General features: G+C 48.7%; 1 protein-coding gene across 4 annotated transcripts in view; it reads left to right on the forward strand.

Moving 5' to 3' along the window:
- The window catches only part of LOC112231646 (lipopolysaccharide-responsive and beige-like anchor protein), a 351,054-nt gene that overhangs the window by 101,158 nt on the left and 232,879 nt on the right, over positions 1-17,017 (forward strand). For 3 of the 4 annotated variants that reach the window (XM_042311819.1, XM_042311822.1, XM_042311823.1), the window contains exons 23-30: positions 4,792-6,378; positions 6,895-7,073; positions 7,795-7,948; positions 9,256-9,436; positions 13,725-13,855; positions 15,573-15,680; positions 16,114-16,255; positions 16,522-16,870. In XM_042311819.1, the coding sequence (XP_042167753.1) occupies positions 4,792-6,378; positions 6,895-7,073; positions 7,795-7,948; positions 9,256-9,436; positions 13,725-13,855; positions 15,573-15,680; positions 16,114-16,255; positions 16,522-16,870 (2,831 nt within the window). The remainder of the gene's footprint in view (positions 1-4,791; positions 6,379-6,894; positions 7,074-7,794; positions 7,949-9,255; positions 9,437-13,724; positions 13,856-15,572; positions 15,681-16,113; positions 16,256-16,521; positions 16,871-17,017) is intronic. The other variant, XM_042311821.1, reaches the window with a different exon arrangement.

The raw sequence follows: 17,017 nt of genomic DNA on the forward strand, positions 1-17,017 counted from the left end.
GAGGAGAAGGCTAAGTCACTAGACTGTGATCGTTATACCGAGAGAGAAGGACGTTACTATCGGTGAGGAGAAGGCTAAGTCACAAGACTGTGATCGTTATACCGGAGAGAGAAGGACGTTACTATCGGTGAGGAGGGAGGAGAAGGCTAAGTCACTAGACTGTGATCGTTATACCGGAGAGAGAAGGCCGTTACTATCGGTGAGGAGGGAGGAGAAGGCTAAATCACTAGACTGTGATCGTTATACCGGAGAGAGAAGGACGTTACTATCGGTGAGGAGGGAGGAGAAGGCTAAGTCACTAGACTGTGATCGTTATACCGGAGAGAGAAGGACGTTACTATCGGTGAGGAGGGAGGAGAAGGCTAAGTCACTAGACTGTGATCGTTATACCGGAGAGAGAAGGACGTTACTATCGGTGAGGAGGGAGGAGAAGGCTAAGTCACTAGACTGTGATCGTTATACCGGAGAGAGAAGGACGTTACTATCGGTGAGGAGAAGGCTAAGTCACAAAACTGTGATCGTTATACCGGAGAGAGAAGGCCGTTACTATCGGTGAGGAGGGAGGAGAAGGCTAAGTCACTAGACTGTGATCGTTATACCGGAGAGAGAAGGACGTTACTATCGGTGAGGAGGGAGGAGAAGGCTAAGTCACTAGACTGTGATCGTTATACCGGAGAGAGAAGGACGTTACTATCGGTGAGGAGGGAGGAGAAGACTAAGTCACTAGACTGTGATCGTTATACCGGAGAGAGAAGGACGTTACTATCGGTGAGGAGAAGGCTAAGTCACAAGACTGTGATCGTTATACCGGAGAGAGAAGGACGTTACTATCGGTGAGGAGGGAGGAGAAGGCTAAGTCACTAGACTGTGATCGTTATACCGGAGAGAGAAGGCCGTTACTATCGGTGAGGAGGGAGGAGAAGGCTAAATCACTAGACTGTGATCGTTATACCGGAGAGAGAAGGACGTTACTATCGGTGAGGAGGGAGGAGAAGGCTAAGTCACTAGACTGTGATCGTTATACCGGAGAGAGAAGGCCGTTACTATCGGTGAGAGGGAGGAGAAGGCTAAGTCACTAGACTGATCGTTATACCGGAGAGAGAAGGACGTTACTATCGGTGAGGAGAAGGCTAAGTCACTAGACTGTGATCGTTATACCGGAGAGAGAAGGACGTTACTATCGGTGAGGAGAAGGCTAAGTCACTAGACTGTGATCGTTATACCGGAGAGAGAAGGCCGTTACTATCGGTGAGGAGGGAGGAGAAGGCTAAGTCACTAAACTGTGATTGTTATACCGGAGAGAGAAGGACGTTACTATCGGTGAGGAGAAGGCTAAGTCACTAGACTGTGATCGTTATACCGGAGAGAGAAGGCCGTTACTATCGGTGAGGAGAAGGCTAAGTCACTAGACTGTGATTGTTATACCGGAGAGAGAAGGCCGTTACTATCGGTGAGGAGGGAGGAGAAGGCTAAGTCACTAGACTGTGATCGTTATACCGGAGAGAGAAGGACGTTACTATCGGTGAGGAGGGAGGAGAAGGCTAAGTCACTAGACTGTGATCGTTATACCGGAGAGAGAAGGACGTTACTATCGGTGAGGAGGGAGGAGAAGACTAAGTCACTAGACTGTGATCGTTATACCGGAGAGAGAAGGACGTTACTATCGGTGAGGAGAAGGCTAAGTCACAAGACTGTGATCGTTATACCGGAGAGAGAAGGACGTTACTATCGGTGAGGAGGGAGGAGAAGGCTAAGTCACTAGACTGTGATCGTTATACCGGAGAGAGAAGGCCGTTACTATCGGTGAGAGGGAGGAGAAGGCTAAGTCACTAGACTGATCGTTATACCGGAGAGAGAAGGACGTTACTATCGGTGAGGAGAAGGCTAAGTCACTAGACTGTGATCGTTATACCGGAGAGAGAAGGACGTTACTATCGGTGAGGAGAAGGCTAAGTCACTAGACTGTGATCGTTATACCGGAGAGAGAAGGCCGTTACTATCGGTGAGGAGGGAGGAGAAGGCTAAGTCACTAAACTGTGATTGTTATACCGGAGAGAGAAGGACGTTACTATCGGTGAGGAGAAGGCTAAGTCACTAGACTGTGATCGTTATACCGGAGAGAGAAGGCCGTTACTATCGGTGAGGAGAAGGCTAAGTCACTAGACTGTGATTGTTATACCGGAGAGAGAAGGACGTTACTATCGGTGAGGAGAAGGCTAAGTCACTAGACTGTGATCGTTATACCGGAGAGAGAAGGCCGTTACTATCGGTGAGGAGAAGGCTAAGTCACTAAACTGTGATTGTTATACCGGAGAGAGAAGGACGTTACTATCGGTGAGGAGAAGGCTAAGTCACTAGACTGTGATCGTTATACCGGAGAGAGAAGGCCGTTACTATCGGTGAGGAGGGAGGAGAAGGCTAAGTCACTAAACTGTGATTGTTATACCGGAGAGAGAAGGACGTTACTATCGGTGAGGAGGGAGGAGAAGGCTAAGTCACTAGACTGTGATCGTTATACCGGAGAGAGAAGGACGTTACTATCGGTGAGGAGGGAGGAGAAGGCTAAGTCACTAGACTGTGATCGTTATACCGGAGAGAGAAGGCCGTTACTATCGGTGAGGAGGGGGGAGAAGGCTAAGTCACAAGACTGTGATCGTTATACCGGAGAGAGAAGGACGTTACTATCTGTGAGGAGGGAGGAGAAGGCTAAGTCACTAGACTGTGATCGTTATACCGGAGAGAGAAGGCCGTTACTATCGGTGAGGAGGGAGGAGAAGGCTAAGTCACTAGACTGTGATCGTTATACCGGAGAGAGAAGGCCGTTACTATCGGTGAGGAGGGGGAGAAGGCTAAGTCACTAGACTGTGATCGTTATACCGGAGAGAGAAGGACGTTACTATCGGTGAGGAGGGGGAGAAGGCTAAGTCACTAGACTGTGATCGTTATACCGGAGAGAGAAGGACGTTACTATCGGTGAGGAGGGGGAGAAGGCTAAGTCACTAGACTGTGATCGTTATACCGGAGAGAGAAGGCCGTTACTATCGGTGAGGAGGGAGGAGAAGGCTAAGTCACTAGACTGTGATCGTTATACCGGAGAGAGAAGGACGTTACTATCGGTGAGGAGGGAGGAGAAGGCTAAGTCACTAGACTGTGATCGTTATACCGGAGAGAGAAGGACGTTACTATCGGTGAGGAGGGAGGAGAAGGCTAAGTCACTAGACTGAGATCGTTATACCGGAGAGAGAAGGATGTTACTATCGGTGAGGAGGGAGGAGAAGGCTAAGTCACTAGACTGTGATCGTTATACCGGAGAGAGAAGGACGTTACTATCGGTGAGGAGGGAGGAGAAGGCTAAGTCACTAGACTGTGATCGTTATACCGGAGAGAGAGAAGGACGTTACTATCGGTGAGGAGGGAGGAGAAGGCTAAGTCACTAGACTGAGATCGTTATACCGGAGAGAGAAGGATGTTACTATCGGTGAGGAGGGAGGAGAAGGCTAAGTCACTAGACTGTGATCGTTATACCGGAGAGAGAAGGACGTTACTATCGGTGAGGAGGGAGGAGAAGGCTAAGTCACTAGACTGTGATCGTTATACCGGAGAGAGAGAAGGACGTTACTATCGGTGCGTTTAGAAAGGCCTCTTTACTTTTCTACTCTGAGAAAACAGATATGGATTAACAATCACAGCCAACCCAGTACCAGAAGATTAATGACCAGCCTTGTAGCCATCTAATTTCGAACATTAATGACTAACGCCTAATTAATTACAAATTCTCTCCCTCTCTCGGTCTCTCTCTCTCTCGGTCTCTCTCTCTCTCGGTCTCTCTCTCTCTCGGTCTCTCTCTCTCTCGGTCTCTCTCTCTCTCTGTCTCTCTCTCTCTCGGTCTCTCTCTCAGTCTCTCTCTCTCTCTCTCTCTGTCTCTCTCTCTCTCTGTCTCTCTCTCTCTCGGTCTCTCTCTCTCTCGGTCTCTCTCGGTCTCTCTCTCTCTCGGTCTCTCTCTCGGTCTCTCTCTCGGTCTCTCTGTCTCTCTCTCTCTCTCTCTCTCTCGGTCTCTCGGTCTCTCTGGGTCTCTCTCTCTCGGTGTCTCTCTCTCGGTCTCTCTCTCTCGGTCTCTCTCTCTCGGTCTCTCTCTCTCTCGGTCTCTCTCTCTCTCGGTCTCTCTCTCTCGGTCTCTCTCTCTCGGTCTCTCTCTCGGTCTGTCTCGGTCTCTAAATGTTCTTAGTGAAAAGCAGCGTAGATCTAGTTTGGATGTATTTTCTCCCTCTTTACTCCCCTTTGACTTTCTGTCCTCAGAGCCACAGTGATTAATGCAGAGCCTTACATTAGGAGAGTGATGATTTGCCGATGACACACGGACGCTGTTCAACTGGCAGACACACTTTACAGTATCTACGAACTCATCTATGACTGCTAACATGGATGGGTGATGGTCTCTTCCTCAAATGCCACAGCAGATAATTGTCCTCTATTGACTCCCAGATGGTGACAAGGTGATACTCTGTCACTGACCCTCAGGCAATGGGGGTGGCAGGTAGCCTTGTGGTTAAGAGCATTGGGCCAGTAACCCGAAAGGTCACTGGTTCGACTCCCCGAGCCGACTAAGTGAAAAATCTGTCGATGTTCCCTTGAGCAAGGCACTTAACCCAAATTGCTCCTGTAAGTCGCTCTGGATAAATGACTAAAATGTAAAAAATCTATTATCTATGTAGCTAAAATCTGGTCTAAAGTTTGTTGTAAGTCTGTCAAATGAAACTAATGCTTTGCTTTGTTTGTTGTTTATGTTTGCAGGTGACCTTTGAGCAGCACAAGGAGAACCTGGCCCGTATGTTCCGTCAGTACCAGAGACTGGGCTCCGAGGGCGATGCAGCTGGTATCCGGACCATTTCCGGGGCCAGCCGAGACTCTGAGATTCTGGGCCAGCTCCGGACCAACAGGGATCAGGAGGAGGAGACTGCCCCCTCCACCGTGATCGAGCTCACCATTGACCCAGAGGGGGTCCCCCAGAACCAGGAGTCCCCCAACACTACCCCTCCCTCAGCAACCTCAGCATCTGCTTCCACCCCCAGCCCTCCAGAGAGAGAAGGAGATAGAAGTCGGAGGGGTCAAGCACCCATAACTGTGTCCAACATGCTGGCCAGAGCTGGAGAAGAGGAGGAGGAGGAACTACAGCAGGTCCAGAATCAGATCTCTGAGGATCAGAGAGGAGGTGCTGGTGACAGAGCTGAAGCTACTCCACAGGAGACTGAAGCTAAACTTACTGGGGATAAAGTCAGCAGTAAGACCGTTGAGGCCATGGCTGAGACTGAGACAGCCACAGACAAGACTGATGAAGCTGCAGCAGCTAGCACAGCTGAAACAGACGAAGCGACCAGGCCAGAAACTGAAGACGCGAAGGTGGCTAACTCAGAAACAAGCGACGATGCTAAAACATCTGATACCGACAAAGTAGTTAGACCTCAAACGGATGGAGAGAAGGGGTCAGAAACGCACAGCTACAAAGCCTCCAACGTTCTTATGTCTGAAGATTCCCTGAACGAACCCAAGGAATCGGAACTGGCAAAGCAACCGGAGGAACAGGTCTCTGCTGCCATCTCGGCCTGCCAGGAGGGCAGCGTGGCGGAGGGGTCAGCGGTCGGGGCATCTGTCCAGTCAGTCAGTGACCAGGTCCGACCCAGCTCCACCGACGACAGCATGGAGGAATCCTCTTTTGTCTCCGCCGCTGGTGGAGAGGAGGAAGAAAATGAGGAAGAGGAGGTGAAGACAGAGGAGGTTGTAGTTGAGGAGGAGAAGATGGAAGAGGTTAAAGCAGAGGAGATCAAGACGGAGGTTAAAACTGGAAAGGAGAAGGAAGAGGAGAGTGTTGCCGAGGTCACAAAGTCAGCAGTGGAAAGTCGAGCGACACCACCTGCTTCTGTACCTGAGGAGAGTCAGACACAACCCCCTAAAATGGAGGAGATTGACCTTGACCCGTCTGCACCAGGCACCGACCCCGCCAGCACAGTGCCAGCACGGCAGCCTTTAGAGTCCACAACATCGCCCCCTAGAGCCCTGGAGGCCATACTACCACCAGCAGCAGTAGGAGCCACTGTCTCTAAATCTGACACCTCACAGGCTGTAGCACCAGCAGAGGCCCCCAGCACCAAGGCGGTCCAGCCAGAAGCCCCACAGGCCTCAGGGACCACAGAGGCCCCCAGCAGCAGGACTGAAACCTCTCCGAAGGTAGCCACTGCTACTGCTGTGGAGGCAGGGAAAGACAGTGCAGCAGAGGGCCCTGGCTCTGCCACCAAGACCAAAGAGATCCACATTGCCAGGCTGGATGTGTCCAGTGTGGCCTCAGACACAGAGAGACTGGCTCTAAAGGAGACCTCCACACCTGTATGTCATCACTGCTTCATCTATTTACTGGTCTTGTGTCTTTGACGAAAAGTGCTTTATAATATACAGTATGTACGTGGGTATGGCTATATGGCTTCAGCTAATCCTGTTTATATTTATATGGCTAATGCTAAAGCCAAAGCTAATCCTGTTTATATTTCTATGGCTAATGCTAAAGCCAAAGCTAATCCTGTTTATATTTATATGGCTAATGCTAAAGCCAAAGCTAATCCTGTTTATATTTATATGGCTAATGCTAAAGCCAAAGCTAATCCTGTTTATATTTATATGGCTAATGCTAAAGCCAAAGCTATTCCTGTTTATATTTATATGGCTAATGCTAAAGCCAAAGCTAATCCTGTTTATATTTATATGGCTAATGCTAAAGCCAAAGCTAATCCTGTTTATATTTATATGGCTAATGCTGAAGACAAAGCTACTCCTTAGCTTAAGCTAATCCTGTTTATATATATATGGCTAATGCTGCTGCTAACCGTCTTGAGTGCTGTACCACAGGAAGTTCCTCAGGGCGACGCGGCTGCAGCCGGTGCCTCAGGAGGCCAGGCCAGCGAGAGCAGCTCCTCCGCTCGCTCCACCATGTTCCGTATTCCAGAGTTCCGTTGGTCTCACATGCACCAGCGCCTGCTCACAGACCTGCTCTTCTCCATCGAGACTGACGTGCAGATGTGGAGGAGGTAAAGGAGGGGAATTGGTTGAAATACATGGAGAATTGTGTAGCATTTTGATCTGATTTCTAACACTAGAATGGTTGCCGGACAGGCGACTTTCCAACTCACTAACTTACAACAAAAAATAGTCTATCCTGCAAACATTCTGATCTCCGGGTCGTTGCTGTAAATGAGAATGTGCTCTCAGTCAACTTACCTTGTAAAATAAGGGTTGAAAAAAAACTCAGAAGTTTAAACAGAATAGATCTATGGTAAGACCTGAAAATGGTTGTCTAGCAATGATCAACAACCAACTTGACAGAGCTTGAATAATTTTGAAAATAATAAATGTTGTACAATTCAGGTGTGTAAAGCTCTTAGAGACTTACCCAGAAAGACTCATAGCTGTAATCACTGCCAAAGGGGCTTCTACAAAGTGTTGACAAGGGAGTGTGAATACTTATGTCAATTAGATATTTCTGTATTTCATTTTCAATAAATTAGGAAACATTTCTAAAAAAAAAAATGTTTCCGTTTGTCTATATAGGATATTGTGTCTAGATGGGTGATGGAAAAAAAAATATTTGATCAATTTTGAATTCAGGCTGTAACACAACAAAATGTGGAATAAGTCAAGGGGTATGAATACATTCTGAAGGCATTGATTGTGTTGTACATTGATTCAATGGTTATAATGTTTAGCTTCTATGTACCTCTGTGTAATTTATGCCCGTCTCCTCTCTCCCAGTCACTCCACTAAGACGGTGATGGACTTTGTGAACAGCAGTGAGAATGTGGTGTTTGTCCACAACACAGTGCACCTCATTTCTCAGGTGATGGACAACCTCATCATGGCCTGTGGAGGCATCCTGCCCCTGCTTTCTGCTGCCACATCCTCCTCAGTGAGAGACACTGTCTGTCTGTTTGTCGGTCTGTCTGTCTGTTTGTCGGTCTGTCTGTCTGTTTGTCGGTCTGTCTGTCTGTTTGTCGGTCTGTCTGTCTGTTTGTCGGTCTGTCTGTCTGTTGTGTCGGTCTGTCTGGCTGTTGTGTCGGTCTGTCTGGCTGTTGTGTCGGTCTGTCTGGCTGTTGTGTCGGTCTGTCTGGCTGTTGTGTCGGTCTGTCTGGCTGTTGTGTCGGTCTGTCTGGCTGTTGTGTCGGTCTGTCTGGCTGTTGTGTCGGTCTGTCTGGCTGTTGTGTCGGTCTGTCTGGCTGTTGTGTCGGTCTGTCTGGCTGTTGTGTCGGTCTGTCTGGCTGTTGTGTCGGTCTGTCTGGCTGTTGGGTCGGTCTGTCTGGCTGTTGGGTCGGTCTGTCTGGCTGTTGGGTCGGTCTGTCTGGCTGTTGGGTCGGTCTGTCTGGCTGTTGGGTCGGTCTGTCTGGCTGTTGGGTCGGTCTGTCTGGCTGTTGTGTCGGTCTGTCTGGCTGTTGTGTCGGTCTGTCTGGCTGTTGTGTCGGTCTGTCTGGCTGTTGGGTCGGTCTGTCTGGCTGTTGGGTCGGTCTGTCTGGCTGTCGGTCGGTCTGTCTGGCTGTCGGTCGGTCTGTCTGGCTGTTGTGTCGGTCGGTCTGTCTGGCTGTTGTGTCGGTCGGTCTGTCTGGCTGTTGTGTCGGTCGGTCTGTCTGGCTGTTGTGTCGGTCGGTCTCTCTGTGTGTGTCTGTCGGTCTGTCTCTCTGTGTGTGTCTGTCGGTCGGTCTCTCTGTGTGTGTCTGTCGGTCTGTCTCTGTGTGTCTGGTATGTGTATGGCCACCCACAGTAGGTTTTCCCTGTCCATCCATCTCCGTTGACCTTTCTCCAATCTCATTAGACTACAGTTGGCCAGTGCTAACATGGTTAGTGTGTTTTTGTACTGTCTGACCCCAGTGACAGAAGCACTCCAGTATAACATAAAACCTGATGGACCTGTGGTCCTCTGTCTCCCCTCCATACCTCTCCCTTTACAATTTACACTGGAATCAATGTCCAGTATGGACTGGTGGCTGTGGCTACAGCAGGGGTCAATTCCATCATAATTAGATTCAAAGACGGGATTGAATTCAATGAGGATTTAATCTGATTGAAATCTGAAATGAATGTTGCTCAGCAGACGTTGAACCATTTCCCTTTCTTACCAAACATGGTCCCTAAGTTGACTAATAGCTACATGTCATAATTTAGTTTGGATTTGACAGTAATGATGCTAGTGATGGTGGTGTTTGTCCCTCTTCTTCTCCTCAGCATGATCTGGAGAACATTGAGCCGTCCCAGGGTCTGTCGGTGGAGGCGTCGGTCACCTTCCTGCAGCGCCTCATCAACCTGGTGGATGTTCTGATCTTCGCCTCCTCCCTCAACTTCACCGAGATCGAGGCTGAGAAGAACATGTCCTCTGGCGGTATCCTCAGACAGAGCCTCCGCCTGGGTACGTATGGAAGAACCTCTCTGCCTCTCTCTCCTCCTCCATCCCTTCTGGTCTTTTCCATCTCCTCACATCTCCTCTCCCCAGTTCCCATCTTCTCTTCCTGTTCTGTTCTTTACATGTCCTCCCTTCTTGTTTCCCTCTTTTCCTTGTCTCTTCACTTCCTCCTTTTCTCACCCTGTTCCTCCTCATTCACCTCTTTTCATCAATCCCCCTCTATATCAGACTGCAGTAGACTCTAATAGCAGCCTGAGCTGCCAAAGCTCTCCATAGTGTATCCTCTCTCTTTCTCGCTCTCTCTCTCTCTCGGCTCGTAGCAGCCCTCTCTTATCTTGTTATTATAACCCCTCTGCGCTGCAACACTCTAAAATGGCCGCCTATGATTAGTCGATTCCCCCGTAATGGCCCTGGCTGTAGCCCTAGGCCTGCCTCTCTCGCTCTCTTTCTCTGTCTCATGTTCCAGTCTATTAAAGTAACCCAGTGACAGCTCCGAGACACGGCTAGACCCCTGCTCTGCTAGCTGAATAAAATATACTTCAAATGCTTTCCATTATTCATTTTATTCAGGCACTACATTACACCAACCACCTTATCCAACCTCCAACCCACCCCTCATCCAACTCCTAAGCTCCCTAGTACAGTAAGACTATGCATGGTGATTTAAACCATCTGCTCCATTTGGGTAATGGGCCGTGCTCCGGTATCCATTTTTGCTTTTAAATACTCCTTACAAACTAGCTCGTAAACAAAATGGTCGCCCTGTACGCCACCTTGTTCAGCTGATATCCAGTCGCGTTCTTTTTTTCTGGGTTTATCCCAACGGCCATTCTCATTGGTGGGGAGCTCGGGAGAGAGAGTGATGCTGTCGTAGCAAATGCCTGCTTTTAGAGAGCTGCCGTTATGAGATTAATTTTTGATGAGGTATTTTTTCCCTGTTGCAGGTGCAGTAATCTGATTTGGGTAGACTGTAACAAGGTTTCAAGGGGGAACTTACCCACAGACACACGCACACAGGCACGCACACAGGCACACAGGCACACACACACAGGCACACACACACAGGCACACACACACACACACACACACACACACACTGCCTCTCCTGAAGGCCTTAATGTAAAACTCCAGACCATTCCAGATGAAATACTTCCACCTCTAATTTAGACGGTTCAGAAATGACATTTGTCAGTTGTCAAATACAGAAATGAGGGAGGGGCTAAAATAAGGATAGAAAGCAAAATCGAAAACGGCAATATAGAACTGCAATATATCATATAAAAAAAATGCCCCCTTGGTAGGAGCCAGAAACCTACCTGAAGTTATCAAACAGTGGATATTTTACCTCATGTTCTGTGAGGTAGTTTGTTTCCCAGGCAAGACCCATATGCAGTGAGGCACCATTGATATCCAATATTGAATGAACCCCATGCAGGGTTTGGATACAGTGAGAACTAGTGTGACCTTGGATACAGTTAGAACTAGTGTGACCTTGGATACAGTTAGAACTAGTGTGACCTTGGATACAGTTAGAACTAGTGTGACCTTAGATACAGGGAGAACTAGTGTGACCTTGGATACAGGGAGATCTAGTGTGACTTTGGATACAGGGAGATCTAGTGTGACCTTGGATACAGGGAGAATTAGTCTGACCTTGGATACAGGGAGAACTAGTGTGACCTTGGATACAGGGAGAACTAGTGTGACCTTGGATACAGGGAGAACTAGTGTGACCTTGGATACAGGGAGAACTAGTGTGACCTCGGATACAGAGAGATCTAGTCTGACCTTGGATACAGGGAGAACTAGTCTGACCTTGGATACAGGGAGAACTAGTCTGACCTTGGATACAGGGAGAACTAGTCTGACCTTGGATACAGGGAGAACTAGTCTGACCTTGGATACAGGGAGAACTAGTGTGACCTTGGATACAGGGAGAACTAGTGTGACCGTGGATACAGTGAGAACGAGTCTGACCTTGGATACAGGGAGAACGAGTGTGACCTTGGATACAGGGAGAACTAGTGTGACCTTGGATACAGGGAGAACTAGTGTGACCTTGGATACAGGGAGAACTAGTGTTGGGGCTAGGGGAGCAGGGAGGGAAGAGGTGAACGCTGTTGTCCAGGTGGACTGGACCTTGTTCCTGGAGAGTTCAATTCTTTCTCTTTCTCAACCGCTCCTCACTTCTCACTTTCTGTCTCTCCCCAATTCTCTCTTCTCTCGGCTTCTCTCTGTCTCCTCCTGTCTTGCTTTTTTGGTTGCTCGTTCTCTCACTACTTCACCCTTAGACTTCCTGAAGGGCCACCCCCAGGTGGTGAAGGTAGGCAACAACACCTCCACTACGCTGATCCTCAACACAGGGGCCCCACAAGGGTGCGTGCTCAGACCCTTCCTGTACTCCCTGTTCACCCATGACTGCGTGGCTACACACGTCTCTAACTTGGTCATCAAGTTTGCAGGCGACACAACAGTGGTAGGCCTGATTACCAACAACGATGAGTCAACCTACAGGGAGGAGGTGAGGGCCCTGGCAGAGTTGTGCCAGGAAAATAACCTCTCGCTCAACGTCAACAATATGAAGGAGCTGATTGTGGCCTTCTGGAGACAGCAGAGAGAGCACACCCCCATCCACATTGACGGGACAGTAGAGGAGAGGGTGAAAGTTCCTCAGCGTACACATCACTGACAATATGAAATGGTCCATCCACACAGACAGTGTGGTGAAGAAGGTGCAACAGCGCCTCTTCAACCTCAGGAGGCTGAAGAAATTCCGCTTGGCCCCTAAGACCCTCACAAATTTCTATAGATGCACCATTGAGAGCATCCTGTCAGGCTTTATCACCGCCTGGTACGGCAACTGCATTGTCCACAGTCACAGTGCTCTCCAGCCCAATTCTTCACCAGGGGAAGTGTGTCTTCCTCCTGGATATCTTCAGCACCCAGTGTGAAAGCAAGGACAAGAAGATTATCAAGCACCTCAGCCACGGTCTGTTCACCCCGCTACCATCTAGAAGGCAGTTACAGTACAGCTTCATCAAAGCTGGGACCAAGAGACTGAAAAACAGCTTCTATCTCCAGGCCATCAGACCGCTAGCTGACCACCGTCCAGTACCCTGCCCTAAACTTAGACACCGTTACTAGCTGACCACCGCCCAGTACCCTGCCCTGAACTTAGACACTGTTACTAGCTGACCACCGCCCAGTACCCTGCCCTGAACTTAGACACTGTTACTAGCTGACCACCGCCCAGTACCCTGCCCTGAACTTAGACACTGTTACTAGCTGACCACCGCCCAGTACCCTGCCCTGAACTTAGACACTGTTACTAGCTGACCACCGCCCAGTACCCTGCCCTGAACTTAGACACTGTTACTAGCTGACCACCGCCCAGTACCCTGCCCTGAACTTAGACACTGTTACTAGCTGACCACCGCCCAGTACCCTGCCCTGAACTTAGACACTGTTACTAGCTGACCACCGCCCAGTACCCTGCCCTGAACTTAGACACTGTTACTAGCTGACCACCGCCCAGTACCCTGCCCTGAACTTAGACACTGTTACTAGCTGACCACCGCCCAGTACCCTGCCCTGAACTTAGACACTGTTACTAGCTGACCACCGCCCAGTACCCTGCCATGAACTTAGACACTGTTACTAGCTGACCACTGCCCAGTACCCTGCCCTGAACTTAGACACTGTTACTAGCTGACCACCGCCCAGTACCCTGCCCTGAACTTAGACACTGTTACTAGCTGACCACTGCCCAGTACCCTGCCCTGAACTTAGACACTGTTACTAGCTGACCACTGCCCAGTACCCTGCCCTGAACTTAGACACTGTTACTAGCTGACCACTGCCCAGTACCCTGCCCTGATCTTAAAGGCTGCTGCCCTCTGTACATAATCATTGAAGACTGGTCACTTTAATAATGTTTACATACAGTTTTACCCACTTCATATGTATATGCTGTATTCTAGTCAAGGCTCATCCTATACAATTACTGCTGTACACACCTTTTCTATTCATAATGTCTATACACACCATCATATACATATAGATTTATATTCCGGACTCAGACATGGCTCATTCTGATATTCCTTCATTTCTTTCCTTTTGGATTTGTGTGTATTGTTTTGTATTGTTAGGTATTACTGCACTGTCGGAGCTAGAAACATAAGCATTTTGCTGCACCTGCGATAACATCTTCAAAATATCTGTACACAGCCTATTTTCTTTGATTTTATACATCTACTGCAACTCTCATTCTCTCTCTTTCTCTCTCTCTCTGCAGTGTGTGCCATGGCTGTGAGGAACTGTCTGGAATGTCAGCAGCAGTCTCACTTCAAGCCCAGCCAGGACAGCGCCCGCGGCCAGCAAGCCGTGCACAGCCTCATGGGAGCTGCCAAGTCCATGCCCGCGCAGGCAAGTAGTATCATCCCTCCTCACTGAGTCACAGATTTGCCCCCACCCCACCCCCCCACACACTTCTCCCCCTCCCTCTCCTCTTTCTGTCATTTCGGGAATCCTGACTTCCTAGCAATACACCCCCCCCCAAAAAAAAACAACAGTTTATACATTTTTCTTTTTACATTTCCCAATCTCCCTAGCAGACATGGAGAAACACCATAATTGATGACATTTCTCCTCCTGTATATTGGTTGAATAGGATCACTGCACTTAGTGAATTGTAAGCATCCCTCTAAGTCATCCTTTGTCTTGCGTTGCATCCCAATACTTCCCCGGCAGGAACCCATCCCTCTGTGGTCCTCCCTATGTAATAGCAGAGAGTTGTTATTGCATTAGCTGATATCTTATTGCATTACTTCGCCCTCTGTTATGTTACACTAGACAAGGCCCTTTGTCATTGTTGGCCTTTTGATTTGATATGGTGACTTCCAGTAAAACAGTTTTTTTTTAAATCCCTGTTTTTCTTCCTGAAACCAGTGTGTAAAGTCTCATTCATAATGCAGTGAGTGGCTCTATGGTAAACCCATTATGTTAAGGGTCTGAGTCTCAAGGGGAAACACAACATCCCACTGAATGGGGCAGATACTGTACTGTATGTGGACTGGCCAACAATACACTTCCCATGGGTTGATTAAGGGGAATGGGCCGTTGTGGTTGACCTCTGCTAACACATACACCTTCCATGGGTTGATTAAGGGGAATGGGCCGTTGTGGTTGACCTCTGCTAACACATACACCTTCCATGGGTTGATTAAGGGGAATGGGCTGTTGTGGTTGACCTCTGCTAACACATACACCTTCCATGGGTTGATTAAGGGGAATGGGCCGTTGTGGTTGACCTCTGCTAACACATACACCTTCCATGGGTTGATTAAGGGGAATGGGCCGTTGTGGTTGACCTCTGCTAACACATACACCTTCCATGGGTTGATTAAGGGAATGGGCCGTTGTGGTTGACCTCTGCTAACACATACACCTTCCATGGGTTGATTAAGGGGAATGGGCCGTTGTGGTTGACCTCTGCTAACACATACACCTTCCATGGGTTGATTAAGGGGAATGGGCCGTTCCCGTTGTGGTTGACCTCTGCTAACACATACACCGTCCATGGGTTGATTTGGTGGAATGGGCCGTTGTGGTTGACCTCTGCTAACACATACACCTTCCATGGGTTGATTAAGGGGAATGGGCCGTTGTGGTTGACCTCTGCTAACACATACACCTTCCATGGGTTGATTAAGGGGAATGGGCCATTGTGGTTGACCTCTGCTAACACATACACCTTCCATGGGTTGATTTGGTGGAATGGGCCGTTGTGGTTGACCTCTGCTAACACATACACCTTCCATGGGTTGATTAAGGGGAATGGGCCATTGTGGTTGACCTCTGCTAACACATACACCTTCCATGGGTTGATTTGGTGGAATGGGCCGTTGTGGTTGACCTCTGCTAACACATACACCTTCCATGACAATCCGTTATCATTTGTGATGTCTTAGACTTACAGAGAAGTCTAGTTTTGGACAGTGGGTAGAGTATATAAACTGATAATGGTATTTTCAGCATTAACCAGCAATAGTTGCTTACATTATTATGTGTGTGTCTGTGTGTGTCTGTCTCTGTATGTGTGCTTGCCTACGTGTCTGTGTGTGCGTGTGTTCTACACCTGCAGAGCCCTGTTGATGTTGTGACAGGAGGGATGTCTCCCATCAGAGACATGGACCGTCTGCTACAGGAAATGGACATCAACCGCCTCAGAGCCGTGGTCTTCAGAGATATCGTGAGTTTACAAAGCTTTGATAAAGATTGAGGTTGAAACGAGTCAACTTTTCAAATAAGTAACAGTACCTATGCATTGTAAAAACTTGTTATTGCTGTCTTTTTGGAAAACCCCATGATTTTCTTTAAAAAAAAATACTGTGTAGATGTAGGATCTTAATTTGAGCCAGTTTGCTACAGCAGGAAACTGTTCCTGCAGCAACAGGAAATGTTGAAAATCAAGTCTGAAATTTCAAAGTGGAAATTACACATTTCAGAAGCCTTATTAAAACCTTAAATACACTACAAGTAAAAAAAATCCTGCATTGCAGGAAAGTTCTTGTGCAACAGGGTGGTCAAATTAAGATCCTACATCTGTACATACTCAAACATATTACAGAGTGGCGGTGTGCTGTATTATAGCTGTGTTGCATGTTGTGTGTGTTTGGGTAAAGGAGGACAGTAAGCAGGCTCAGTTCTTGGCCCTGGCTGTGGTTTACTTCATCTCTGTTCTCATGGTGTCCAAGTACCGAGACATCCTGGAGCCCCAAAACGACAAGAAACTCCCCCAGCGCAGCCAGTCTGCCAGGAGCGCAGGTACACACCTCACCCATATGGCTATGCAGAGGAGCTCCATCTAGCCAAGTGTCCATCCCTCAACATGTCAATCTCTCTCTTATACATTAGTTATATATGGCATTTCCAATGGTCTTGATTGTGCCTTGAAATGTACTGGTGTGTTGATAGTCTTTAAAGTAGTTTACAATTACTGTAGTAGATTCTCAAAGTAATTTTTGAAGCACGTAGAAGGTTCAGGTTTTTCTCTACGTTTATAAACCTCCTTTAATGATTCCTCTCATCAGACAGTAATGCCGTCTCTGGCGGTCCCGACCTGGAGAGCAGTGTGTCCCTCCGTCGCCGAGACTCTGGCATCGGGGATGACCATAGCTCCGTGGCCCCCAGCGAGGCGGACACCACCGCCCAGGGGCCCGACGCCGTGTCCGAGGCCCTGTCCACCCTCTCCTCAGAGGTCAGGGGTCACAGAGACAACCCCACGGCAGACGCCAGGGGCGGGAAGAACGTGAAGGACATCCTGCGCAGCCTGGTCTCGGCGCCTGCTGATGACATCACGGTGGACCCCAGCCTTCTGCCGCCGGCCTTCCTGGGAGCTGCGATGGGAAACAACCCCAACCAGTTCAGATCCTTTGACAGGTGCGTGGGCCTGAGTTTTAGAATCAGGGGTCAGTCTCTCAAAGGCTGATCTCTGTATCGGAGTCTGCTAACTTTTTAAATACCTCTTGACACGGTTCACAGCCTCACAGCTCTTAACCCCTCACCTCCCTACCTTGAAATGGTCCA

Source organism: Oncorhynchus tshawytscha, linkage group LG34 (genome assembly GCF_018296145.1).
Source record: "Oncorhynchus tshawytscha isolate Ot180627B linkage group LG34, Otsh_v2.0, whole genome shotgun sequence".
NCBI classification, from domain to species: Eukaryota; Metazoa; Chordata; class Actinopteri; order Salmoniformes; family Salmonidae; genus Oncorhynchus; species Oncorhynchus tshawytscha.